This window comes from Apteryx rowi, unplaced genomic scaffold (assembly GCF_003343035.1).
Source record: "Apteryx rowi isolate R43461 unplaced genomic scaffold, aptRow1 scaffold_30, whole genome shotgun sequence".
Classification (NCBI taxonomy): Eukaryota; Metazoa; Chordata; class Aves; order Apterygiformes; family Apterygidae; genus Apteryx; species Apteryx rowi.
The window spans coordinates 957,145-984,893 of NW_020449419.1; the positions used below are offsets into that span (position 1 = coordinate 957,145).

General features: G+C 41.8%; 1 protein-coding gene across 1 annotated transcript; it reads left to right on the forward strand.

Moving 5' to 3' along the window:
* Positions 1–428: 428 nt before the first annotated feature.
* TMEM26 (transmembrane protein 26) lies at positions 429–14,239 on the forward strand. The gene is made up of 6 exons (XM_026069969.1): positions 429–619; positions 3,852–3,930; positions 9,593–9,706; positions 10,235–10,455; positions 11,472–11,548; positions 13,827–14,239. Exons 1-6 carry the CDS (start codon positions 429–431, stop codon positions 14,237–14,239), a joined length of 1,095 nt encoding a protein of 364 aa, XP_025925754.1.
* Positions 14,240–27,749: the final 13,510 nt, after the last annotated feature.

The window sequence follows — 27,749 nt, forward strand, 5'->3', positions numbered from 1 at the left end:
CTTACTTTTTTTTTCCTCTTTGTTCGAAATCTGTGAAATGAGAGCAGTGAGCGATGCTAGCAGAGAGATGGGTGCTGTACGAGACAGAAACCTCCCTGCCCTTTAGTTCCCGAGCGGACAACCGAGTGAGCAGAAGGAAACCCTTTACGCCCCTGTCTCAGCGCGGCCAGAGCTGTGCTGAGCACTGCAAACCACTACAGCTTGGAAGCGTAAGGTTTTTTTTTTTTTCCTCCCTTTAAAAAGTTTTCAGGAAGTCTGGGGGAGGGGCAATGCCGTTTCTTTTTTGTTATAATGGGCCCCTTTGTGGGGATGGAAGAGGAGAAGAGGTCTGGGTGCCTGCGGCGCGCACGCTGCGCAGCGCTTTGCAGGGAAAGCTCGCAGCGTTGCTGCCCAGCGCGGGGCCGGGCAGGGAGGGGGCCTGCTCCGGCATGGAGCTCATGGTTCTGTGCAACGCGCTGGTTACGCGCCTCCTCTTCGTTCTGCACTCGCTCATCGGGGTCTGGAGGGTGACTGAAGTGAAGAAAGAACCCAAGTACTGGCTGCTGGCACTGCTCAACCTTCTCCTGTGTCTGGAGACAGGGCTCACCCTCAAGTTTAAACAAGGCAGAGGCTACAAATGGTGAGCATATCCCGCCGGCTCCGATAGAGCCCCTCTTGCTTCTTTGCATGTACTTTGCTGCAGATATGAGGCTCCCTTCTGCGGCTGCTGCCTCGGAGCACAGCTGCCCTGCTTTTGTTTCTGCCCAGCTTTCGGGGGGTCGCGTTTTCTCCCCTGTTGCCTCTGGGGGACTGGAAGCTGGTAAACTCCTGGCTATTGCATTGCCAAATCCAGGGGGCTTTCAGGAGAGGCAGCCTTGCACTAGACTATTTGGGAGCCGCTCTGTATATCGTGTGTGTGTACGTTATGTGTGTGCATCCACTCCAATGGCTGAAAAGCACTGGAAACTTTGCTGCAGGCACGAGATAGGTGCCGTAGTGCTGGTGATGTTGTGGGCTGGGGCAGGGCAGCACACACGCTCCTACGCTGCCGTCGGCACGGAGGGGCCGGGCACCTTCTCAGTAGCAGCTGGTCAGGGCCCCTGCAAGAGGTGTGGGAAGGCACCGGGGCCCAAACAGGCTCCGGGCAAAAGCCCCACACCTCTTGCCCTGGCCCCTCTCRCCCCAGTCCCTCTCACCCCGTACCACGGCGCCTGCATTCCCGCTCCGGGCAGCGATACTAACCCCAAGCTAACACAAGAGCTAAAACTCAGTGACAAATGCTAGATGAGCAGCAAACCATTCTCACAATACAGTACAAGCAGTTAAATGTTTGGATTTGAATTTGAGAGGCTGGTCTAGAGCGGAGCCTTCCAGCTGGAAAGGCTGCCCGAGAAATGAAATAGAAACAAAAAATTACAGCAGAGCTTGCCCGAGCACATGGGTTTTACATGCATCTAAAGAATGTCTGTTCACGAGGGATGACTGCAGCCATGTACAGCTCATCAGCACGATCAGCCAGCCAAAACAAATGCTCTGGACAAAGGAAGTGGTCGTGTAACTAATCGTCAAGGTTTCATTAGGATCTTTTAATTTTAAAAGCCTCAGACCGCAGGCCACCGAGACAAATCCAGGACAAAAAGACTACAGTACTTCAATGATTTTAAATTCCTGTCCATTGCAACCTGTGAAACTCATTATAACAGAAGCAGTGTTGCGTGACAACTCACACTAATGTTCCATGCTCTAAATTCAAATGTGATCACAGCAGTGATAAAGCCTGGGCTTCCTAACGATACAGGAATATTTAAAGGCAGCAGAACGCCAAATACACAGTTTACAAAACGGAGGCAGAGTGAGCACACCCGATGCACTGAGGAGAGGAGGAGGCAGCAGGGGCTTCATGAAGGAACATTTTCTATGCCAGCTTTTGGAAAAACCAAAGACAAATAGCTACAGAAAGCAGATTCATTTTAGATGAATGTGCACTGGAAGACTGGGGTAAATTTAGCTAGAAACAAATCTGTAAAATGGATGTGGTCCTGCACTCTAGAGAGCACAATAAAGTACATTATAGGTAAGACCTGTAGAAAAGGTCTTGTCTACAGGGCAAGACCTGGCCAGCATTTATTTGCATCTGGAGAACTTTCTCCTCTGGTAGAAAATACTAGCATTCAGAACCGGATCATCCACATTCATAGAAATACCTCTGTAGATGTCCACTGATCCAGGCAACGGAGAGTGTGCCACAGGCCTCTCCTGCCTCCAAGAGCCTCCTATTCTGTCCATTCGTTATCGACAAAAGACTGTTGCTTATTACACCAGCACATGTAATTAAATGGCACATGTGGAGAAAAAGTAATATTGTGGACCTGGCCAAGTAATATTTCCCCTAGACTGCTCCTTCTGAAAGAAAGGCAGGGTTAAAGCTCCTGAACTCTCCTGGCCTGATCTGCTGTCATTAGTTCAGCAATGCTAACCTGCCAGCTGGATGGATTTTTCCTTGTGCTGAAGTCCTACAAAAAAATGCTGTAAAACATGGTAGTCCTCCAATTCAGATGAGATACGTGTTCTCTTCCCAAACCACCAGGCTAAAACCCCACAGAATCGGTAACAGCTTGTTTTGTTAAAAATATATCTATCTATCTATCTTATTTTGAAGGGGTCGATTGAAACATTTCATAGCAGCTCAGCAACCCAGTCATTTTCCTGAAAGGCAGGAGTWTTTTTCTTCCTCAAAACATACTCTCTAGTGGAAAAGTCATGATTACAAAAATAATGCTATATTCGGGACAATAAACGCAGCAACTTTTGACTGAAACATTGCTGCAGACAGAGCAGTTACGTAAACTTGCTGCAGAATGTGCCAATGACGGGAGAGAGGGATTCAAGCRAGTATGCTCAGTTTGACGCCACTGCTCTGTCCTAGGCCAGTACGTGCAGCTGATGCCCAGGCTGCAGGGCATCGCCGTGGTGCTGCTGCACCGCTTGCTCCGTGCCACGGCAGAGGCAGACACACCTCGTTCCTACTCCAAAAGGATAAGGACAGTAACAAATTTTGGCACACATCTGGTAAGAAACCTCAGCAATCCTCACAGGAATTGGAGCTTACAGAAGGAGTGATGAAACCTTTCTGGTACTCCTGAAGAAGCCCAGCTCAAGAAGGTGGAGATCATAAAGTGTCACTGTGTCCTTGCTAACATTTATGATAAGTTATACAGAAAGGTGGCAGGGGAAGTGAACTAGAAACAAAAATCCTAAAAATACCTTGATTATATGATTGCCAGAACAAGTGAGACACAAGGCCAAGACCCACTCTTATAGGGCCAGGCCATTTTAGCCTTCACTGAAAGATCTTCTGATGAAGAAATGCTTATTTTAGGCAAACTGATGGTATTTCTACCTTTCTTAAGTCAATGCGCAGGAGTCTGATCAACAGCCTTTGTACCAGCATCATTCAGTGGAATGACTCAATTTATTAACTTGCCCTCCAAGAGATCAGAAAGGGCACGTTTGCTAGAGCTTCCCCCCCCCCCCCCCCCCCCCGCCAATGCAGAGGATGTTGTAGTGGAAATACAAACAGAGAAAAACTTTCAGTCAGTTCTTGAAAAGCTACTTTAAATAAACTTCCATATCTGATCTTAGATGGGTTTGCTAATAAACCTATGATTCACAAGCATTGACAGCATGAGAAATTCAGCAAGAACAGCAACTCTTATTTGCAGTTACAGCTCATATGATAGATGGCACAAGATACTTCTCAATGTGAACTGTAACTTAAGTAGCATTACCAAGGTCCAACTCAGAAAACGATAGGATACATGGTATTTATGATGTGATACAATACCAAAGGTATCTTTTCTTTTCCTTCACAGGTTTTCACCAGCAATATTTTTATATCTGATTTGCACAGTACCATCATTATGGCTACTAGAAATTCATCATGGGACTCAGGTATTTATTATGAGACAAGATGGATTAGCTGGAAATTGATGCATTATTTGATTGATTGGATGTGAGCACACAGAAGTCTGTCAGGTCTTGTTCCTATTTTCCATTTTATGCTGGTAGGCCTCCCACTGCCATGGGAGTCCCACAGCACTGCTAGCACTCTCAATGCACTACTACGCATTTCCTCCAAATAATGGGCCTCATTCCTACCTCAAATGAGACCATTTATTTGTATTCAGTTGGGGAACTGAGGCCTAGTAGTTTTGAGGTTAATGAAATACAGCCTTTCACCCCCAGGTTACCGTTTTGAATCCTGCTCAGGATGGTGAAAGTATTTCATTGCTTTAGAGGGTTTTGTAAAATAAAGTATTGGTTTCACAGCATTTGTAGGCAGATRTCACAACTCCAAGCAAGCCAAAATTGAGACAGGTGTCAGTGAAAGGGATCTTAAACTCAAATTTCCTTGTGTTTGCTGCAACCTAGAAACATACTCACAGATTATTACCACAAATTAGCCGACATGGTAATTCGCCTGGATGTGTTCTTTTCCTTTTTGCGTTTGTGCTGTATAGCAATCTGGGTGCCAGACACAGGGATCTGGATTCCACTCCAGGACCTAAGCACACGGCAGAACTTTTAAAGGTGATCGTCCTTTGGGCAGATGGGGTCAGTTAGGGCTGGGATAGAGCCCTTTAGCCCAGCATCCCAAGCCAAGCGAGCCACCATTCAGGTCGCTTTCAAGTCCACATAGCACTTCTGGTGCAGTGAAGAAGAGGATTTTATCCAACCCAGCATTTGCACATATGCAGTACTTTACACTCGTGGCAGAAGAGGGCCCAACAGGAGTAACAGCAAAAAAAGCAACAGAGAAAAATACATAAATTAGACTAAGGAGACATAGTGCCTCATTTTCTTCTTTGAAACATTGTTACAGCCCACAGAAACATAATCAAATATTCAAAATTGTGTTTACACTGGAAATGCCTAAGGTTTTTTCTAAATACAGCAGCAGGAATTTATCGTCTTCTTGTTTTGCCAAATCTCCTTAAACACTCACAGACAGGTAATGTGGATATTGAGAACATTTGTCATAGTTAAATCTGGTCCAAGAAACAGGCTAATTCTGTAGTCAAAGGCAGCAGTTTATTTCCCAAAATGATGTTAAAACATGGCATACTTTGTTCTTATTGATACACTGCTACTGTGAATTAAAGAAGGAGTATATCAAGTTAACAGCTTAGTTTATACCTGAAGAGATAGGAAGGAGAGTTCTGGAAACACAAGCTAATAGATTCAAAACCCATACACCTGGAAGGGGAGCAGCCCTCCCAACAATTAACCCCAAATGCAGTACCCAGAGAAGTACTATTCTTTATACTGAAGTACTGCTGGGAATTCCTTATTAAAATACTAATAGAATGGGTAATTATCCAGTCGCTAGACTCAGACTTTAATATATATATCTTGAAAATAGTGTGTGGTCTTTAAGGCAGTAGAGCTTTGATCTGCTGTTGAATCCCTGAGAAGAAACATCAGCTGCTTGTGTCAGTGCTGTTATTATTTAAGGCATGTTCTAATACGCAGCCTCTCCTCTGGAAGGCCAAGGCAATTTTGCCTCTCTGAGTACTGCAGAGCTGGACATAAGTAATACCATTCATATATCAGCAGTGAAATACTCACTGCATAGAAAGTACTGCTTTGCAGTAAAGTATTCAGGGAAGAATTACATTTTTGAAAGAGGCTCTATGAAGTAAATTGAATTGTATTGAGTGAAAAAAACTGCTGTCAGCAAAACAGAGTGGAAAGAAAGTTAAAGTCATTTAATCCATTTAAAAACAAAATCCATTCTTCCTTCATAACGCATAAAAACCTAGATGAACAAATGCCACCTATCTTCTCAAATGCCTGGTGCATCAGTACCACAGAGCAATAATTAGCCACTTTTAGCACAGCTCACCTGACTGCTAGTGCAGTAGTCAACGTAAGCTTCCCATTCAGTTAAAAAGACAGATTCTTGGTAAATCTCATAATTATTCTTAACCACCCTCATTTGGGCATTTTAAGGAGTAATCAAATATGGTGTCCAGACCCCTCAGCCTCATTCTGAAGTGGGATTCTCTTACCAGAAAAAATTTGAGTGCATCATTCTTCTAAAAGCGGTCTTACAGCTTGCATCACTTCTTCCCTCCCCTGCCCACCACTCAGCTTAAACAAGTGTCTGACCCGATGTTTCGGCTCGCTTTTATGACCGAAGCGAAGTCACAGGGCAGAGTTTGTGGCATCATGTACGGGCTTTGCCATAGCGACGGCCCCGCTCTTCCCGCCCGCCAGAATCGCCAGAGGGGGCGAGCAGGGTGCCTGGTCCTCCCGGCAAGGGCCGGCCTCCTGCACCGGSTACCCAGGCTGGCAGCAACTGCACAGCTGAACAGGATTGAGGGTCTTCTGCCCGGCTGTCCAAGCATCATTTTATCACAGCTGATCTCGTCTCTATTTGCAAGTTATTCACAATCCCAAATAGGAATTTGCTGGGCTAGTTTGGTATTTCAGGGGTTGCCAGTCTATTGACAGCAAGGCCTCTGCAGGCCACGCACTAGGACACCACCGCATCATGCGACAGTTTGTTTTGGATGAGATGTTCTGTAAGTCAGAGCAATACAAGTTGCATCTTAGAAGAAACAAAAGGAGTAAACAGAGCTGAAACTTCTGTTAGAGTGTACAATTTCTTCCCATTTTATTTTTGCACAGTTAAAAAAAAAATCCCACACATATGCATTTTTGTTTAGCTATGCACACAGTCTCAATACCCAAGAGAAACCGGGCTCCATCTTCACCTAGCAGTAAAGAGGTTAACTAGTTTTATCAACTGCCTACGAAACTTAGCATTCACTTTTCCTTGTCATATTCCCATTAAGGCATTACACATACATCATTACCTAGGCAGATGTGTCTGGCACCAACACTCCCATTCACACGCATATACATGATGTAAAATAAAGGCTCTTCTCCAAACTTTCCAGTGAACAAACACCACTTTTAATGAATATTCAGAGAGAAACAAACCAAAAGAAGATATGAACATACTTAAATTAAAATCAGGAGTCTAATTAAACGACTGCTTTTTGCAACTGCTGTTTTCCATTTCCTGCCTACATGTAGTCAGGAAGAGATACGGTCCCTGCTCTGAGGAGTGCCAGTCAGTCAGAATTCACGGAGCCTAACACCGAAATAGTAACCCCCAATTAAGCCAGGAGTAGTTTTGAAAATTACACATAAGGAACCTATGGAAGACACTGATAAATTAAGTTGATTTTCTTAAAGAAACATTCTCTGCATCTCTGTGCTGCTGAGAAAAAGATGACCCCCCCTCCCTTGCAAGCCAGGCAGAAGCTGCGGCGTGCTTTCCCCCACCTTCCTCCAGCAGCCGGCATCACCGGTGCTCTCAGCTCCTTTGCGCCGTGAGCGGGTCGCGCTGGCCAGCTGCGCCAGGGCAGGGAGAATTACCTGCTCCCGTTGATGGCAGGGGAAGGCCACGGCATCTGCTGAATGGCACCTATGTGATGGCAATGCCAGACCAGAGTTACCAGCAGCTTGCTGCCCACACAGTACAACTGCTACAGGTTCCTGTTTCACTCTTGTCATTCACCCCCTGGATTTACTTGCTGGAAGCTCTTGCAGTCTTTGGGAAGGTATTTGTGCCCCTCCACATACAGCAAACGCAGCAGGCTGCATATACGGGTTCTGCCTCAAACTTGGTAAATTCTTCCTTGAGCTTCCTCCAGCACAAGTTAGCAGTCCCATCGCCCTGCCCACACCAGTTACAGCAGTGTGGACATTCACGTCTCTCCTCAGACTTCTGGGGTGGTCACCTCACTTATGCAATACTTTTAAGTCATGGTGTCCTCAGCTGACCATCTCATGCTACCTGTAAGGGCTGTTCAAACTCAGTCCACCCCCAGAAGGGCTGACTTTGGCCAGGGAGGCTGGTCTCCATAGACTATAAGACTCTTTCTACAGAGAGAAAAAGGCTTGTCCAGAGCACCAGTTAAGCTTCACTTCTTTAACATCCCCTGAACAAGCCCTTCTGCCTCTCTCGCGTTCCTTCAACTGAAGGGCTAAGCCAGGGAGATTAGCCCCCCCCAAGGCTGCAGCCGGCCAGAACACCAACCACTCTGTCTCACTGTTTCCATGCCCAGAACTGTAGACTTTCCTTCTCCAAAAGAAGCATGTTCCCCCCATCTCTGTGTCAATCTTTCAATGCTATCACACCCACTGTCCAAATAAGCCAAGTATTCACTCTAAGAGCCTTTATCACCAACTATAAAAGCAACAAGTACTGACTTTTTCCCTGATTTTTCAAACCACAGGAAGTTGCTCCATTTATCTACAATGGCAGGCAAGAGGCAGCATTTGTCCAGATACTGAGCAATATTATCAGAGACCAAGCAAAGTATCAAAAGGAGAAGAGTGGAATCTGAAATTTGTTGGAATGTGATGTTTGTTGGAAAATGTTGCCTTTATATTGGCAGGCGCTACGCTGAATACAGCTATTCAGTATGCATCAGAACACATTCCAATTCTCGCAGCAAATCGCTCCTTGTACAGTAAAATGGTGGGGGGCCCAGGGAAGAAATGCAAATCATTTGCTGTTATCTGGCACAAATAGGGCAGGATAAAAGTCTTTAATAACAGCATGGTTTGATTTTCTAATTATCCCTTTTTTATTACAATGAAATGAGATGTTAAGGGACTGCTATGAAGACAGATTTTAGAAATCATATCCCAGCTGCTCCAGGGCAGCTTTGGGGGTGAAGGTAGAATGGCAACGCAGTGCTGCATACCTCAAAACTCTTGGTTGCACAGTCCCAACACTGGTTTACTGCAGCTCAAGTAGCATTATGTTTTAGTCAACATTACTTTTCCTGGAGCCTTGGTACTCAGAGAAAGTTAAAATATCTGTTTTTTCACTCCACAGGGATAGGTAACAACACAGGGCCATCTTTCTTAATTAATCCTGAATCTTACCTCTCACACKATGAATTTCCTTGCAAAATAGGCACAGCTGGGAGAGGAGGCACCAAAAAACCCACTCCCTCAAATGTATTCATTTCATCCTTGAGGAAAGTCATAAAGAAGAAAGAAAAGAGCATTTTTAGAGAACCTTTTTCTGGACAGTACAGACAAGAAGCAGATTCTTTTAAAAATAGGTTTGAGTACAGAGACTCTCTCTCTACGTGACCATAAAATTTCAGACTGACCATGCTGACATGCCCTATTTTACATTTTCAGCCAGAGAGAGACTATGCGGGAAACCCAGTAGCCTGGTCCAAGAAGGCTGCAGGCAGATTGCATTCAAAGAGCACAGTCTTAACTTTGCTAAGGTGTCACCTGCTCCATCACCCCTTGATTTTACATCTGGTTCTACAGTACAATCCTACACCTTCTCAAGGGCCAACCTACACAAAACTTCTGTCTTCATAACAGGAATTCCTCCCTTCTGAACAAGAGGCAAATTACACTCATAGTGTGCACATACCTTTGTAACTATTCACCAGCTTTTACAAACAAACCCTTTGCAGTTCAGTAAAAGTGGCCTCTTTCAGCCACAGGGCACATCCTCTCCCTCTGCAGGATGTTTATGTATGTATGATGTTTTCGTTCACAACAGTATTGCAGTAATGAGCCTGGAGCAGTTCAGGTGAATGTCAGCAACCAAGACTTCAATCAATCCAGAGACAGCAGTCACGGAAGCGAGGGAACAGACCACCACATAATTCAGACGGTGGGACATCTTTTCCTATTCCTACCAGAGATCTTACAATGTGCAGGGAAAGAACAATTAGAAAGGATTGGTGGGTCTGTTTGGGCAATCTCTCCCCCACAGTGAGCACAAAAAGATAGTTTGGCAAAACAATGTTGTGAAATGAGTGGCCGACAGAGTGCTGTGCACTAACTGTTATTGGTAGGAAAAGTTGCAGTGTGATGAGGAGGACAGTATCCCACCGCTGTCCTCCAAATTCAAGTAACTGAATTTAGCAAGTGCCTGGGTGGCAGTTCTGCAAAGGGTAATGCTCAGCTGAAAAATGGGAGTGGAGCAAAAGCACAAGGAAAAAAAAAATCACTATTCATTGCCAAAAAGTTTGTATTAATGTGCCTTTTTCAAGACATACCTGCAACATAGAAATCATTTGCTTTAATCCAGTGTGCAGGAGAAAGAAATCAGGCTCAAGGGTGAACACCATCTTGGAAAGTACCCTTAATGTCAACCTCCTGCAGTTACAGTATGTTATTGTTTTGGTCTTTTAAACAGGCTAAAGTCTTTGTCAATCAGCTCTCCACAATCTGTGAGACTGTGTGGACACTGGCCCTCCACCAGACTTTTCTACTGCTACTAGTAATTGGGAGATGGCTTCTCCCCATTGGGGTTGAGATCACCCGGGATCAATTGTCTCAGCTGCTTCTCATGTTTGTGGGAACAGCAGCAGATATACTTGAATTTGCTAGTGAAACCTTGGACATCGAAGATGTACGGTAAGCAGTCTTTGCTGGCATAAGACATTAGCATTGTGCAAGGCTATACTCAAAAGAAATTTGTTTTGAGATTTGTTTGTGCTGTCTGTGGAGTCCAGACTATCGGAAGTGTATTACCCACAAGTAACAGAAGGCTACATTCAAGGGCTTTGTTTTCCTCCCGTCTCCTTCCTTTACATAAAAGGCATAACGGTCCCATGAGCTTTGGTAGAGATTACTCACCTATTGCCAGCAGAGAAGCATGTCACATCCATCACAATAAAAGGGTGCAAAGATCCAAACAACTAGCTAACTGCCCTGCAGTGTCAGTCTGTACAGCTACAGTGGTGAAACATGGGATACACAGTAAACCTTTCAGGTTAATAAATTGTTCTAGACTGGCAAGGAGGCAACTAGAGTTTGCTTTAGTGATTCGTTAGGCAAATTGCTTCTTTGGTTATCTCAGATGTACTTTCTTCTTCATGACAGACTGACAAAAAAAGGGAACAACATGGTTCTGGTGTGAATTTTCAGCATTGTGATCTCCCTCTCATAGCACAGGGCTGAACTGTGAACATCCATCACAGGGGGGGAAAAAAAAAAAGTCACAGAAGAGGTTCATCCTCTCTTACAGACGCACTATTCAATCATGTCTTCTACATCACAGAAGAGGTTTTATGGCAGGAAAAGAGGTCCTTCCCCCTTGGCAGAGAAGCTTCAGGCTTGCAAGAAATGCAAAATCACTACAAGGGTAAARACATCTCTTCTTCGAGCACAAAATCTATTTCCATACGCTTACCACTGTAATGTTAGCATCATGGGTTTACTCTAATCACACACGGCCTGAACAGCAAAAATTCCATACCAAAAGGTGCCCCTGTTTTCCTTAGTCCTACTAGCACATCCCCAAAACATGCATTAATCACTGTTTGGCTGAACCTCCCTTTAACTGACATTCTAAATACAAAAGGAAATACTTCTGTTATCACATAGGGAAACTGCATCTTCACCGTTATCACTTTCTTTCTCTCCTGTAGGAAGAATTATGCTCTCATTAATGCCATTCTTGCTGTATGGACCTGGAGTATGTTACAGTTTCCACTTGATCTTGCAGGTTAGTATTTGCAAATAGACACAGAAAAACAAGTGCTTTTCTTTAGAGTTTTTGTTGGCATGTCTTGGGGCTGTACACACCAATAGCTTTGTGCACACGGTACAGGCTATAAACCAAAGACTTGTGGTGGAAAGCAATTCATATGACAAAGACAATGATGTTTTCTGAAGAAGGCACAGTGTGGTTTCTTTTGAGGAAACCCTTGTTTCTGGMAGACCTCTGATCTCCACAATAAAACTCTGTGTGCTTCCAGAAAAACTGAAATTGCAGCAAGTGTGTTGAAGCATCTGCTCCAGTTGCCAATTACTGCCTTAAACTTTACTCCGTGAGCTCTTGGGTTAGATCTGGTCTTGGATCATATCACGGCTCCAAACTGCATAGGCTACTGGACCTTACGGTGAGATAGGCTATCTTTAACCACAGGGAACAGCACAGCCAAGAGCTTAGATGTCATAGGCTCAGAAGAGAGATTTCCAACTCACAGACAACCTATAGAACCATATAATGTTGAGACTATGGATTCTTACCTCAAACTAAAAGGCCCAAAGTTCAGCCAACTTAGGCTGGTATTTGTCACTAGACAGAAAGGGCTTCCCTAGATCCAGGGAGAATAATGGAAGCCTCCTAGATCTTCATCTGTTCCAAACATTTTGGCCTCCAATCACTACAAGTTTGCAACTCAGGTATACCAGTTCAAAGATGTTACCCTCACCAGCATCTTCTATGAAATTAATGACTAGGTTGACACATTGATTAAAATAATAAATGAATAAAATAATGAAAAATGATTCTAGAAATTTTTCATTAGCTTTTTCTTCATGGACAGCATTAGGCTTTATTTTAAACACTGAAGTTGAGAAAGCATTTTAGCATTTCAGCTCAGCTGCTCACCTCCTGAAAAACTGATGCAGCAGCATTTCAGATTTATTACAGCATTACAGCTAAGATTCCTGATACTAGCAAAATACATTCTCTTAAAGATACACAACACACACACACACACACACAAAAAAAAGCAAAGCTTGCTACCACCAAATACATTCAAATGGTACTTAAACAAACATGGCATTTTCTCTGCTTATTCCTTTTCTACTTATTTGATTACATTAGCCAGTTAAAAATTAAGTTATTGAAAACACACATTACCCTGAAATTTACTATGGGTACAATTTTATTTTAGGTAATTCTATAGAGCTGCACAGACATTACTTTTTATTCAAGCATTGTAATGTTTACTCGCACATCAAGCATGGCTTAAAAATAGCAGTTTGAGCAGACTCATTATTGGACTACAATAATACAGTTAGGACTATTAAATGATACAAAAAATGTATTAAAAAATTAGCTGCTGTCGAAACTTTGCTTAATGGATTCAGAAAATGTGTTCCCTTTTCTAGAATTCATTTTCCACTTTTCATTCTCATTTTTTTCCCCCCAGTGTTGACTTAAATAATAGAAAATTTTTTTTCTTAAGTTAAAGCATTTGGTGGTTGTTACTGCACCACAGTAACCATGTTTTTTTAAACTAATGCAATCATGCTGCATGAGAGACAGGTTAGTTAAGCTGCATGCATTTTCTAAGAGGCTGCAATATTTACCATACATAAACCCTTTGATGATCCATCTCTAGATGCTACATCACAAGGAGYGTTCTAACCCACCACCACTGTTAAAGTTAAGGGGGACATATCCGTGCGAGTTCCAATAGTCACATGAAATATGATACCCAGAAGGCTAAAAATGAACATCAGTAGCTGCAGTTTTATATGGCAAGCAGGGACCCCATTTTCCTCCTATTCACAATGCTTGATATTCCGCTGACCAAACATCACCTGTTCTAGCCACGATTTGAAGAATGCGACACACGAAAAGCAATGCTAGCAGGTGAAACTTTTAAAAGCAGTATCGAGGACACACTGGAACAAATTCAAGTTACATTAGCCTACCCCGTTACTTGATTTAACAGAAAAGTGTCTGGGGAAATTGCTGCAGGAAGATTAGATGATTTACTACTTCTTGTCTTAAAGCATATATATCCTGATACCTTTGTGGGATAGAGAAAGGGGCTTTTGGTCCTGTTCAGCAGAGCACATAAGTGCCTACTTAACATGAACTTAATGTTCTTTGCTGAAACAGATCCCTGAAATGGGATATGCTTTATGTTGAACTCTTCACAGTTGAATGCATTTATAATCCAGGGTTCCTATGAGCTGCCCTTTAGGCCAATTCTGGCTAAGTTTTAGGGAGTTATTTTAACTTAAGCGTGTTTTATTTCCAGTACAGCATATTGGCTGCAAACCAGCCCCATCGACCAGGCGAATCCCCAGCCTGCTGTTGTGCAGGTACAGCGCAGAACTGTGGAACATCGGGGTCAGCCTTTTCATACAGGATGGTCCCTTCTTCATCGTGCGTTCAATCCTCATGGGCCACTTCAGAATATTCAATCAGATGCTGGTGTTTTTTACAGCTAAGAATATCTTAGTTGTGACCCTACAATTGTATCGTTTAGCGGTGATAACATTAGACTTTCGTGCTACCCTGCTGCAGAAGAGCAGGAAAGAAGTCAACTGTTGCCCATGTGAGCCTTATAAAGCTTGTACTCACGCTACTGCCAACCAGGATACCGAAATGAAAAAGTGTGTTGCTTTTCCTGCAAAAGAGGAGTCCGAAGCTCCGTCAGAAGATCAGTGAGCACAGCTACTGACTCAAAAGAGGTTGTGTTTCCCCCAGCTTCTTTGAAAGGGCTTGGTCTGTTTCTAGGATCAAACAGACCTTGAGTATCTTTTTCATCTCTTCCACCAAGAGATGAGTAATTTCTTCTAAAGTATAGGGGGGATTTCTGAAGCAAAGTCATAGGACTGGGACATTTTATGTCCTATTGGATTTTGGTGGGTTTTGACTAGATCTCTGTTATATTATCCACAGGGATTTTGTGGCCATAGTTTGTAGTAGCAAGAAAGATTTGGCACGCTAACAAAGTTAGTTATTATCTTTGATGGTACAATGCTAACATATGTATTCACATATATTCACATAGAAGGACAAGCCTATCCCATACTGGGAAATATGGAAGCGTTTAGCTTTGCTTCCATGGTCAGGCTATAGCTAGAGGGCAGTTAACGATATGTTCTCCGGGCACAGGAAAAACCTCAGCAGTGACAACTGTGCAGACATGCAAGCAAGTGCGGATGATATAGATTTCTACTGTTACTGTGACATCTAAACATTGTTCATTCAAGAAATGCAGAAAAGGTTTCTTTGAATGTTACCTCATCCTTGGCTCGATTCAGTTAAACTATGCAACACCATGAAACAGCATGCACAAAACCTTCTCTTAGGACATGCATGGTCTGAATAATCTAAACCTTTTTGTGAAGGGGAGGGGGGGAGAGTTAGCCCCACAGATCATTAGAAGACAACTGCATCTGCCACATAGGCATTTTCTAGAGGTACTTGCCTTTCTATTTCTCCTGGTCAGAAAACAGGTGTAAAGATCTTCTTCTCCTGCTTCACAGTGTTTGCAGTTGAACAAGGCTATTTAAAATGTCTCCATTTTAACATTTTTTATTTTTTATTATTATTTTTTTTTAATGGCCTGACTCAGGCATACAATGTAACTGGAAAGAAAATGGCACCGCCAGCATTTGACAAGACAATCTAGACAAAAGGATTCTGGCTTGTGCTTTACATTTCATAAAGCACCACAAAGTCCCATATAATCAGTTCAGTGACGGTCTGGTCTATTGAGTGTTAAGATCCATTTTTGAGAAATGGCTGATAATTATTCATTTACTTCTTTCACATTTGGAGCGAATTTTACACATTTTACATCAGTGTAAGACCACTGACCTTGCTGGGCTTAGTCTTGAATTATAGAAGCTTAACGTAAGACAAGTGATTTTTGAAAGTCTGTCTAGATATGTTCACAGGTGCTTCTACAACTTTTTGCATTGATTCTGAAAGAACGCAGAAAAACATAGTAAAAAAAAAAAAATCTAGCAAATGTAAAGTGACCTAAGATAGCTCTATTAAAATTTCCCAATTAAATCTTATTTTCTAAAGCCCCAGCTCTCTGAAGATAGAATCTCTTTTGGGGAATGCATAAGAGTGTTCCTACCTCCATTGCAGCAGTCATACGCTCATTTATCAATAGCCGGATAAGCAATGACATGTTTATTCTTTGAAAGATAAAAGTGAACCTATTTAAAAATTCCAACACCCAGACATGCGAACCTCTGTTTATATTTGTGAGCTGCTAAACCTTGTGATCAGGCCCTTCCATTATGAAAGCAGAATATGGACAGACACAAAGAAGGCAAGAAGTCTCATACACCGCTTAGTCCATTCTACCATTTACCTTTAGTAATAACATGCAACACCTCCTGCTCTTTTCATTTTGGGCTGCTATCCAGTAAAAATAAAAAAATTGCCAATGATCATTTGCAATGCTGTTGTGAGGTGGCCATATGGAGAGTGTAAAGCAACTTCATTTGGGATTTTAATTCAAGTCTAGAGGTAAAAGACTAGAGTGCTGCTGCCAGCCAGCTGTGTTGTCTAAAACCTTTCACACTGAGGTGAATTTAGAATCAGCTGGTAGGGCTGTAACTCCTCTCTCCCTTTTTGAGAGGAGCCAGGACCACTCACATTCATTTTGAGTTTACCACTTGCTGATATACTAATTATCCTGTTAAAAGGATCCTTGTTAATTAATTTGGAGTTTGCTGAGCTTCCTAGAACATCATTCCAAATTCATGAGCACAGTAATTGCAGGACATACTTTTTTGAACTTACTGTCTATTTAAAGGCTTAGGTCAGTAACAAACTGCCTACCAGGCTGCTGGCCTGCAGCAAATCCAAGATCCCCTGGAGTCAGCAATACAGAGACTAGCTATTGCAGAAGTATTTTACACAGAACTATATTTCCTGGTACTCAGGCTGTTTTTTTTTCAGGCACCAGCAAAGTTTCTATCAGTTTTACTGGAAGAACTCAGGCTGATGCTAGGTTGTTACTGCTAGATCCCCTCCCCATTCACTCACGGACAAAATAGGCCAGATCCTCCCCCACACTTAGGATATAATAAATTTGGATTTTCTCCTTCATCCTCACCATCACAAAGACAGACTGCTTAAAAACAGAGGGGGGGGAGCAGGGAGAGACAGACAAACAAGCCACTTAAACGGTGGGCAGTCTATCTCCCCAGCTGCATGCACAGGGGATCACGTATGATAAGCAGCAGTGGGACTGACACATAGTTCCATGTAATTCAGGAAGCAGCCTGGAAATGGCAGTTTCGAAGTACAGTAGCTCGTGTGTTTGGTCACAGCAAACCTTGGCTGCAAGACCCCTTCACCGCCCTCTTGCAAGCTTCTTGCAAGGGAGGACAGGGGAGCTGGTTTGCCGGCAGGCTGCCCCAGTCGGCCGATCGGCAGCCGGGCATGGGGAACCATCGCGCCACCCCGCAGCCTTCCGGAGCACTGCGCTGCACAAGCTGCAGAACGTGCTTGCTTGAAGATCTGCCAGAGACTGTGGCATATCCAAAGAACAACAGGCATCATGTTTGCTATTCAGGAAAAGCTGCAATAACCTTTCAGCCCTGGGAAAATTCAAGCCTTCAAAATGGAATGACTTCAGAACATCTATTTTAGCCATTATTCACTCCTCCAGGAGAATTGCATTACTAAATCTCTTCTGCAAATTGATATCTAACCATTTACTATTATTTATTCCAGCTGTTCCTGTGCTGTCCTTTCAGGTAATTCCATCTTAAACCTCACTAGAATACTTTACTACTTGTCTCTTCCCAAGCTAAAGTGTATTCCTCCTTTCGTTTGGACATTGGCGCAAATAAGATCATAGCCCCAAGCCTTAAAAAAAACCCAAACAAACAAACAAAAAAACCCCTATGATTTTATTGTGTTTCTGCTGGTATTTGTACTGTACTATATTCTCTGGGACCGTGTGGAAATGGAAGAGAATGTGCAATTACTTTTTAAAAAATTCCAACTGCATTTTGCAAATAAAAGGCAGTTACCTCAGGCATAGCTGCCAATTTATTATGTGTGAGCCGACTGTTATATGTTCCTATTAATTACATCTTCCACACGCTGCTTTTCCTTTCTGTCCTTTTTAAGTTAATTGCTTGGGCCAGATTCTGACCGCTCCACTGCTTTGTAAATCCACAGCAACTGCAGTAAAATCCATTCTACTCCGGATAAGTCCTTCTTTCTGCAGAAACTTTGCCTCCAAGTACACATGTTACACAGTAATCCCAGACAGGATTTGTTTTTTTAATATCTGCATTCAGGATGCATTTTACAGATGCACACAAATATATATATCATATACACATGTAGATACCCATACACACCTGGCAATGCCTAACACATCCAGCTTTTATTTTTATTATGGTGTGTGAGATTGCCGATGAAAACACTCTGCAGAAGTCTGTAAAACACTTACAGAAATGCCTAGAACATTACAAGTATTTTAACCTTAGGGCTTTAAATATTAAGCACATGGTATTCTCTGAACAACATAATGATTAAAATAAGTTTTTGTAAATTCCCTGGAATGTATCATTACCATGCAGGTTTCCCCAGTTTAATGAGACCTACCTAATCGATTATTTCTCCCTCAAAAAAAACCTAGTTTCTCTAACCTTTGGAAGCGATTACTAAAAACCAATGAATCTGCTTGGCTGTAAAATGTAACAGAAATGTTGGTTTGGAATAATTGTTGGTTGACAGTGTTAGTAAAGGTTTTGTGATTTTTCTCGCAGATGGCTGTCAAACTGCACRTACAAATCAGTGGACTGGGACACAACTTGGCTATCCACAGGGCTGCATTCCGAGTGTCTGCTCTATGACTTAGTATGGTTTTGCCTCTGTTGTTTATGTAGTGTCATTTGAAAACACTGGACAGAAAGATCCCTGTTCTTCCCTTAACCTGACCAGAATGGCAGGTTTGATTTTTGATTGACCATTTGCAATCCTCAAACGCATGATGAATAACAAAATAGGAGACATTTCAAAGCATAGATTATGAGAAGTGCTAGAGTCAACACAGACACAAAAATAGTGAAAAGACAGCAAGAATGGTATAGAAGGAGCATTCAAGAGTTTTCTTCAACAATAAAGATTAAGATAGATTGTAAAACAAACAGATTGCTCATAACAGGAAAGCCAGGAGTTACAGCATAACTTTGTTTATGAGGGGAGATGCAAAGGGGGAAGCCATATCTAGTAAAACGAATACAAGAAGATTAAGTATTTYGGTGGTGGGCAGCTCTCCTCTCTACCAAGTGGCATTAGCTTCTCCCAAGCGAGTGAAGTGAATTCTCCCAATTCAGTCTCACAGCTGTACAGCTTAATGAACAGCAGATTAAACACCACTGCAGTATAAGGAGAGTGGAAATGATTATCGGGGGGAGGGGGGGGGATATTCAAACCTTTAATGCTTTCTGCCCCAAGCAGTCCTGCAACAGAAACTCTAGAAGTCAAACTGAGGGAGAAAGTTCAGGTTTAGCTTGGTTACTGTTACAAAACTGCATGTCCAGGAACAGCGTATTTTAGACTCTTTACAGTGTATAGCTTGTGAACGACTCCTTACATCATCCAGAAGGAATGGGCAGAAGCAGTGGAATAACTAGCTTCCAGGAAAGTAAATGCTTTGGAAATTACCTGCTTTGGAAAAAGGCATGATTGGCCTCTTTTCTGAGAGAATCTTGCATAAAAGCACCTGTGACTGATACAGTGCATGACCTATCTTTAAGAGCTATTTTATAATATTCTGCTCCATGTTTTTAAATCAACTTTTAGTGGAAAGTACAGGAAACAATAATGTTTTTATTTCTGACTCACTTAAAAACTTTGATAGGAATATACATCCAGAAGAATCTCTCATACACATCTTTTGTATTTTTTCAGGTCATGCCTGCCTGACACCTTGTGAGTTTGTGTTTTATGTCTGATCAGTTTAATACCACCCTGCATATTTTCAATGTTCTTCAGGCAGGAAGATCACAAAGTACTCTGCAAAAGCATTAGAAGAGAACACTATCATCTAAATCTGTACCAGGCTGTTTCTTTGGTTCCGTGTCAACAGAAAACCCTTGAATCACCAGATTGGAGAGACCTGGGCCCCCAGGTCCTGGGGTTCAGGTCTCCACCTTTTTCCATGCTACTGTAAGAGGAAAGAAGCCATTCAAGAATAATACACAAGCTCCTCTCTTGAGAGGGGAGGAGAAACAAAATATTCCTACTCTGTAATGGTGAGGTAATGAAGAGGGGTCATGATGGCAGATGTAGCAAAGATGTTTGCTCAGAATTGGCCACCACACCAGTGGCGAAATAAAGCCACACAAACACCTAATGGAATAGACACCAATGCCCAAGACAACTGCACATCATCTGTGTCCTGAAAACCTCCTCTTGTATTTTAAAGCCAGCCCAGGAAGAGCTCGTGAGCCAGCTCCATCATAATGATCCCCCATGAGCTGCTAATAGAGGAACTCGAATGGTGCTCAGTGTGTCTTGCAGGTGAGCCTAAAAAGCTGCATGCAACCTTTTCCTCATTTGGACTCACTGAGGTCCTTTCTTCTCCTGTTAGATTGGGTTAAGGTGGGAACAGGGGGGGGAAAGAGACAAATAAGAACTTGACTTATACTCTTACCTCATCCACTCCATACTGCTGTTCTCTTGCTGTCTAAATTTCAGCCTGCTTTCTGGGCCTATCTTCCAGATCTCAGTACAAAGACAAAAGACACTAAATACTGAGCTTCCCACTGCTGCCTGTGAAAGCCTCCACAAAAGCACATAAGAACTCAGGCCAATCTTAGATTAAGATGAGCCAAGCCTATTTCCTCTTATTACAGGCTGAAAATATCTGCAACTGCCAAAGGGCTTCCTCTATTTGTCTGTAGCCTACTACAAAGAGAAGAATGTTTTCCTGCATAGTCGTTCTCTGAAGGACTAGCTGATTGAAATGCCAATGTCATTTCCTACAGCGCTATGGATTAGGATCTCCTTCAAAAAAGCCTTAAGGTCATACAAGTATCTGAAATGAGGCTGTCAGACTGTAGGTAAAAATAAGGAATCAGAAGGGTGATACAAAAATAAAAGAAGTGTCATAACCCAGTATTTTTAACTCTGGGAGGCGGGAAAGGGCTCCAAGTCAAGAAAAGTGGACATGTATGGATAACATCTATGACAATAGCTTGGAAGACCTGAACTGAAAATTGCTCTAAAAACAAACAAAACCACCAAACACCCCACATTTCAGTCTCTTATACACATAAATAATAGCATTCTGGAATAATCATACAGGATGGATACAATATAGTTAACACCTAGGCCTCACAGAAGACTCCAGAATAGCTTTAGATTAGACTTTACAATGCGGAAAACTGGTTGAGTATTGCTGTTCTTTCATTTTATTTTATTCTGAGTAAACCGACGTTTCACAGTTGAAGAATGTGTTGCACTTAATCTTACCCGGCATTCTGCCTAACTGCTTCACAATTTCAATACCCTGACAGAATCCATAAAAAGCTTGTCTTTCAAACTAAAACTCGGTAGAAGCTTTGTTGCAGCATCTTTAAGACTTGTAAGAGACAATAGTAGGTTCAGCAGCAGCCATACATGAACCAAGACAGCTRTCAGCAACAATAACTCACTGTAGGCCTAATCCTGCCTTCAGTAAGCATTCATAATGCCACTGCTGAAAATCATTACTATGTCTATAAAGTTACTAGAGAAACATAAGAACTGTACTCGTTTTCTCATGCAAGTGAATCTGATGTAAGAAGCATCTTCTAAAGAGATTTACACAAGGGCCAAACTAGAAKATTCTCTTTTACTTATTAGAGCTCTGCAAAGTGGTTAGCCTTGTCACTGATTTGGGGTAAGGGAGGAAAGAAAATCTTTCTTCTTTCCTTCCTTTTCTCCTTTCAGATTTCATGTTGAGGTGAAATCTAGTTGTCCTGATCCAATAACAAACCAATGTAAATTAATCTTCTGCTTTGTGAGCTGCATATCAAGTTTAAACTTGAGATTTAAGCTGTATTGTGGCAGAAAAGAAAAGCCTATTTTGTGGTCTAATCCAAGGAATACTAATTCATTAAAAATCTCTAACATTCAGAAAAAGAAGAGAATGCATAAGTAAGAGTTGCCATGGGGGTAGCCTGGAGCCATATGCCAGCAAGTTACTCCGCTTGTATATTATAAGAATTTTTATCCATCTAATCAATAAGAAATGAGTAGTTACTATGGCAATTTCTACATTACAAGGTAGTTGTGCTGCAGTACAGCACGTCTTAGAAAAAAAAGATACACTTACCACTCTGTCAGGTAAATTTTTGCACCTTTTACAGTGTTGCAGTGCATCATGTAGGCTTGAGAAAGGTGAAAAGTGTAAACTGAATCAAAAGATAGTTGTGGTTATAAAGGACAGACCGAAGTCCTTTGGAATTCTTAAGTGACTAACAGACACCAGGTTAGAGCAATCCACAAATGCAAGCAATACAATCCAACAAATCAAGCAATGATTTTGCAAATCTTCAGCTTGAAATCAAATATAATGAAACTAAGTAAAATTTCATTACTGTATTTCTCTTTGATTATATTCTTCCAAATTTAAACTGATGGRGCTAGATTTTAATCTCTCTTTTAGCTCAATCCATACTTATACCATTGATTTCAAAGGATAGCAATACATTCTGCAGTATCCAGGATTGATTACAATGGATGTAATCCATCACAGCACAGTACCCCACAAGTCCCCTGTAGGAACTGCGGGCACTTCCACATACAGAACAAACATAAAAATTATCAAGGTATAGAATACTAGAATAAGAGTACAAGGTACTTTTAAGGATTTGAAAATCACTGCATAATCATCTTTATGAAATACACACAGAAATTGCATATGCCTCCTATTCCCGATTCCATCGCATTATGTTTTGCAGTATTTTGTTTTCTTTTTCCTGCCCTTTTTTCAAAGCATTATCATTTTTCAGGTATTAGAAGAAATGAGAAGAGACAAATGCTGAGGAGAAACCTAAACACTACAGGCAGGCAGTTCCCTTAGAGATGCGTCTGACAAGCCAAAGATATCAGCTGTTTATAGAGACAAATTAAGACTCACCACAACTACAGAAGTGCATCAGATTATGGCACAAACCTGTCAAAAAGACAACTAGGAAGGAAGCCTCGGTAAATTAGCAATTGGGTAACTTCAGATGAGAGAAATACACACACAAAGACAGAGGCCTAAGGAGACTTAAAACTTCGTTAGTATCTCCTAGAATCCAAATATGAATATCATGAGACAGAGTTACAAGTGTGTCCACTTCTGAAAAATACATGCACCTAACTGAGGTTCAGATTTTGATGCCTTTAAGTGATCAATGCTGAGAACTGAAAAACAATATGACTAAAGACACTGGGTTCTTTTCCTTAGGTTTCACAACAATTGTGTTTTACTCATAAGATACTAACTCTAAAGTTACATTATAAAGAAACCTACATAGGAAGGCTTTGGGCTTCACTAGTAGCCAAGACACAGCTCCAGAAACCTCATACAGGCAGAAGATAATTAAAAAAAAAAAAGCAATAAGTATAACCTGTAATAAGTATGCAGGTTCAAAAGAGATCTTTGAAGTGGGACAATCCCTTTGAAATTTGAGGGGGAAAAAAAAAAGAAAAAGAGAGCTTATATCAAAAGATGATAAACTCAGGAAAATCTTTTGAAGGCTGGAAAATAAAATGATAATTGTGTATCACAGTCCAACCAAAGGATGAGGTAATGTGTAAACATGCAAATATAAATCCCAAGCTCTAAGACTGCACAAAGGAAAAAGGCTTAAACTAGAGGGGCTGCTTAGCAAAGCTCACCCTTGGCACACCATAATGAAGGAGCAGACTCTAAGGGGCTGGGCTGCTTCCAGAGAAGACACTCAACCTTCACACTCCATTTGTCAGCCTGTAGACCACCATAGTCAAACTTTAGCATATTGAAATTAAGACTGAATCCGTCTGGATACAGTTTTCTAGGACTCTTAGTAGGACTCAGAATTAGACAAGAAAAAAGTTTAAACAGGCTCTTTATTTTCTCCCAATCAGATGTATCCCAAATCAGTATTCCCATCAGATGATTTCAAAACCCTTTTCTGACTAGAAACACCAGATACAGAAATTTTTCCACTACAGAAAGAAGGGATGAAACACAAGGAGTGGACTGGCCCAGAGACAGTCAGCAGCAGAAAACTAGACTTGGAAAAGGCTTTATTCTCACCTCCTGCAGGTTTACTGGGGACCTTACTGCCGCAGAGCAATTCCTCAGAAAATACCATGCAATACCATTTACCATTAGCATACATCAGAAATTAGTCTTTCCCTTCACTTCATCAGCTGGAAATAATCCCTTTTAAAATGAAATAAAATCCTTTTAAAAAGAAAAGGAAAAGGGAAGGAAAGAATTGCACAGCATTGCTTCCTTAACGGAACTGTTTCTTGCAGAAAATCTTTAACGCAATACACTCGTACTTTAAAGGTCTATTTCCACGGACTAGATAGCTTACATCAAAGCCTCTTAGCCTGAATCAAATGGAGTGAGCAAGCCCGATATTCCCTTTGGGAAGTCTTCTGCTGATCACATTTTAATCTGCACCAAATGTTTCTTTGTCTACCTCCATACAGCTGGTCCTGGACACCACTTCTTCCAGTAAGAAGTCCTTTTAACTAGCTCTAAAGGAAAAGGTTCTCTTTAAAGCACTGAAAATAGAAAAAAATTATGGCCTGTATGGAAACACAACAGGAGCTGACCGTGTATCTAAGCTAGGTCTCAAACTGGCTTTTCTATGGAAGCGTTTCCAGTAATGAACTTGAGTGAATTTCCATTTTGCAGTTTAAAGGGGCTGTCACTGTGCTCTGAACAGATTTGCTACGGCACCAACTGTTCACATCACATGAAAAGCAAGCCTTTTTAGAAGAACAACATGTTTTATTGTGCTGCACAGAGAGGACTGGTGCCTGTTGGGGACTAAAAACTACCCCAGAACTAGGAAGAAAAAGAAAAGAAAAGAAAAAAAAAGACACCAAACAAAAACATCCGTCCCATAGAACGGGTAGGTTTTAAAGAAAAAGCCTGAAGCACGTCAGTCACTCTTGGATCTCCATAACAGCATTTCCAAGACAGAGCCTAAAACATTTCCTGTGATTTATGAAATGCCAAGAGCTCTCAGCCTTCAGTAGTTTACACTGCCTGGCCTCCCAATACCTACTTTCTATTATGATATCCAAAGCCAGAAATTTCCCATTTATAGAATTTAGGATCTTTGCTAGTTATTTTACTGTCATCAGTGGCAATCGTTTGGCACCATTTCCTTACCTCAGATTTATAGCTGTGCACCCTTCCCTCCCTGTTCCCCCCCCACAAAAGACCCCACACCCAAACACCTTCAGTGCGTAGCAAAACAGCTATTTTAAGCACCTTGCAAGATTACAGGTCTAAGCAGCAACAAAGAGAATACCAAACACTACATACAAATTAGAGTATGAAAGGACTTATTCTACAAATGTGAGTCACCGCAAAACAGTTTAAACACCTGTAGAGGGCAAGATTCTACTTTCCATTAAAAAAAGGTCCTCTGCTGGGTCACAGTGGCAGCAAATGAAATTTTTCCTTTTCATTCAACCTTCCAGCTATGACTTGAGAGGCTTTTCTCATTCCCTTGCTCCAAGAAGCCTCATGGACAGGGACCCCTCTTTACTTACAGTCATTTCTGGAAAACAGACCTCAAGGTATACACAAAACTGAAAATAAAAGTGAACAGAGCCCAAGCATCATTGCCTTTCCTGCTGTATCTCACAGCAAGTGGGAACACTGGTTAAGGAGAACAGCAGAAAATGTCCACCGGCACTCTCGTCCTGGTGGAAGCCRATGTTGCTGTGGATGTAGATACTGCTTTGTGAGGAGAAGTAAATGCTTAAGGGGTGGAGCGGGAAGAAGACAGCACTACAGGGAGGCTTGACCCAGCTATATACAAGAACATACAGCCAAACCCTCTACCTACACATCTCTGGAACACAGTTATGGACCATGTGTTTTTAAACAGTTAGTAACTTCTTCACTATGGGACTGTGTACACCATGACTGACATCATATCTTCTGTTTCTGAGACTGTCCTGACCCAAGACCTAGGAAACCTTGACAAAATAACCAGCTTCTCCATTCACAACTTCATTAGCAACGCAAAACAATGGAAAATGTTCTTACCATGGCAGAGCAGCCCATTGCATATCCAGCATCTAGAAGACTGAGAATACAGACATGTGAACCTCTGAACCAATCTAATTCTCTGCTTGCAGGGGAGAGAATTTTCACCCTCTCAATTTCCCATTCATGGAGCCCCTCCCTTCCCCTCTTGCTGCTCCTGGGGCTCACCTGACTGCCATCAGCAGCTCCTTGATTCAATTTACTAATTCAGCAGAAAACTAAGAAGGAGAAGTAGGGCAAAGGGAGGCACAGTGTGCTGTTACATCAACTCAGCTGTGTTGCCTAACTATATGCTGACTGACAAATCATATRACCTAATAGGAAAGAGCCAGATCAGGAAACTGTTTCTATACTTAACCCTTGAACAATTAGGCCTGTATTTAATGGGTCATTACTGACTTGAAGGCCTCTTTYCTCTGCGCTTGACTCCCACAATACGATAGGAGGGTTATCTAAGGATATCTCTGTCCAGTACACAACATAGAACGAAAGAAAAGGAAAGCTCTTCAGATTTGTCCACACTTGGAAAGTTTCCCAGGAAGGATAAACCACAGTGGCAGGATCCCTTTCTTTTTAAAGTGGAACACATCTACCCARAATAGCTGATTGCAACTGGAACAAAAGACTATGAGACACTGATGAGAAATGGGAGTGGAGGACTGAGCCAAGTGAGACAGACCCTTTGCTCAAGTAGAGGACAGAAGAGGGCAGATCTGCTAGGTTCTAGAGCTCTGGCACTGGAGGATGAGGGACCTGCTACAGCTCACACCCATTCATTCTGGTTATACTTTCTTCAAATTCTTTAGAGCAAGAAAATGACAACTCCTCAGATTAGCCCACAACCATGGGGATGTCCATCTATCATTCCATGTATGATTCCTTATTTATTAAAGCTGAGTATCAAACATTCATGCAATATCTAAGATGACTTGCGAATCCTTTTCCCAAGGTTGCTATCAACATTAGTCGTCTGAGAAAAATAGCCTGTGAACAATCTTCACCTGAGTGAATTGAAATAAAGATCACTGTAACTATTAGAACAAGGAACAAAGTGACATGACAGGAACTTCAGAATATGAGATTACAATGTCAAAAACATTACCATTTGTAACTAAAAACTATGCAACACAACCCAGCTTAATTTAGATATAAAAAACACAAAAAAATCTAAATATGGCTAATCACATGTTAGTCCGCCCACACAAAATAATCTGTGACCAATTACAATACAGATACAATGAGTAAACTGATCTGTAGTGCAATACGAGCATCTGTTTGGGCTGAACTCAACTCCAGCTGGTTAGGAAATGTGGACAACAAGGAAAACCAGCACCATTTCTTACTCCCAGCAAGACTGAAAGCTCAGCAACACAAAGAATGAATGATTTTGCCAAAAGACAAATCATTCAATATTTTGCAAAATTGTTTTGCTCCCTGAGGGACAGCTATTTGGTTTGATACATTCTCATATTTTCTGGGGAACTATACAAAAATAAGGTGTGGGTAAACACAGGCAGAACAATAATGAAGTCAGATGTCCTGGGATACTGATAACGCACTTTCAGATCACAAAGTAACTATGTCCAACTGCACTTAGAGGAGATATACACAGTTCAGAAATAGAATAGAAGAGACATCTATGCAAAATGCCAGAAAAGCTATGAAAAATTATACTATCCAAGGATGTGGCCCAATATATAACCACGTCCTCATCAAAGACTCAGTTACACTTCATGGGAAGGTTACAAGATGCACTTCCTAGAAKTAAAGATAGTTTGGGTAGAAGAACAGATGTTAATGGTTATAAAGGCCTAACGCTTCCTGAACATACATCAGCATCATTGTGGGACATTGACCTTTATGGAACTAGTATCCCTAGCTAGACTTGTGCTTTGATGCAGGGAGTATTAGTGGCTGCCTTAGGCT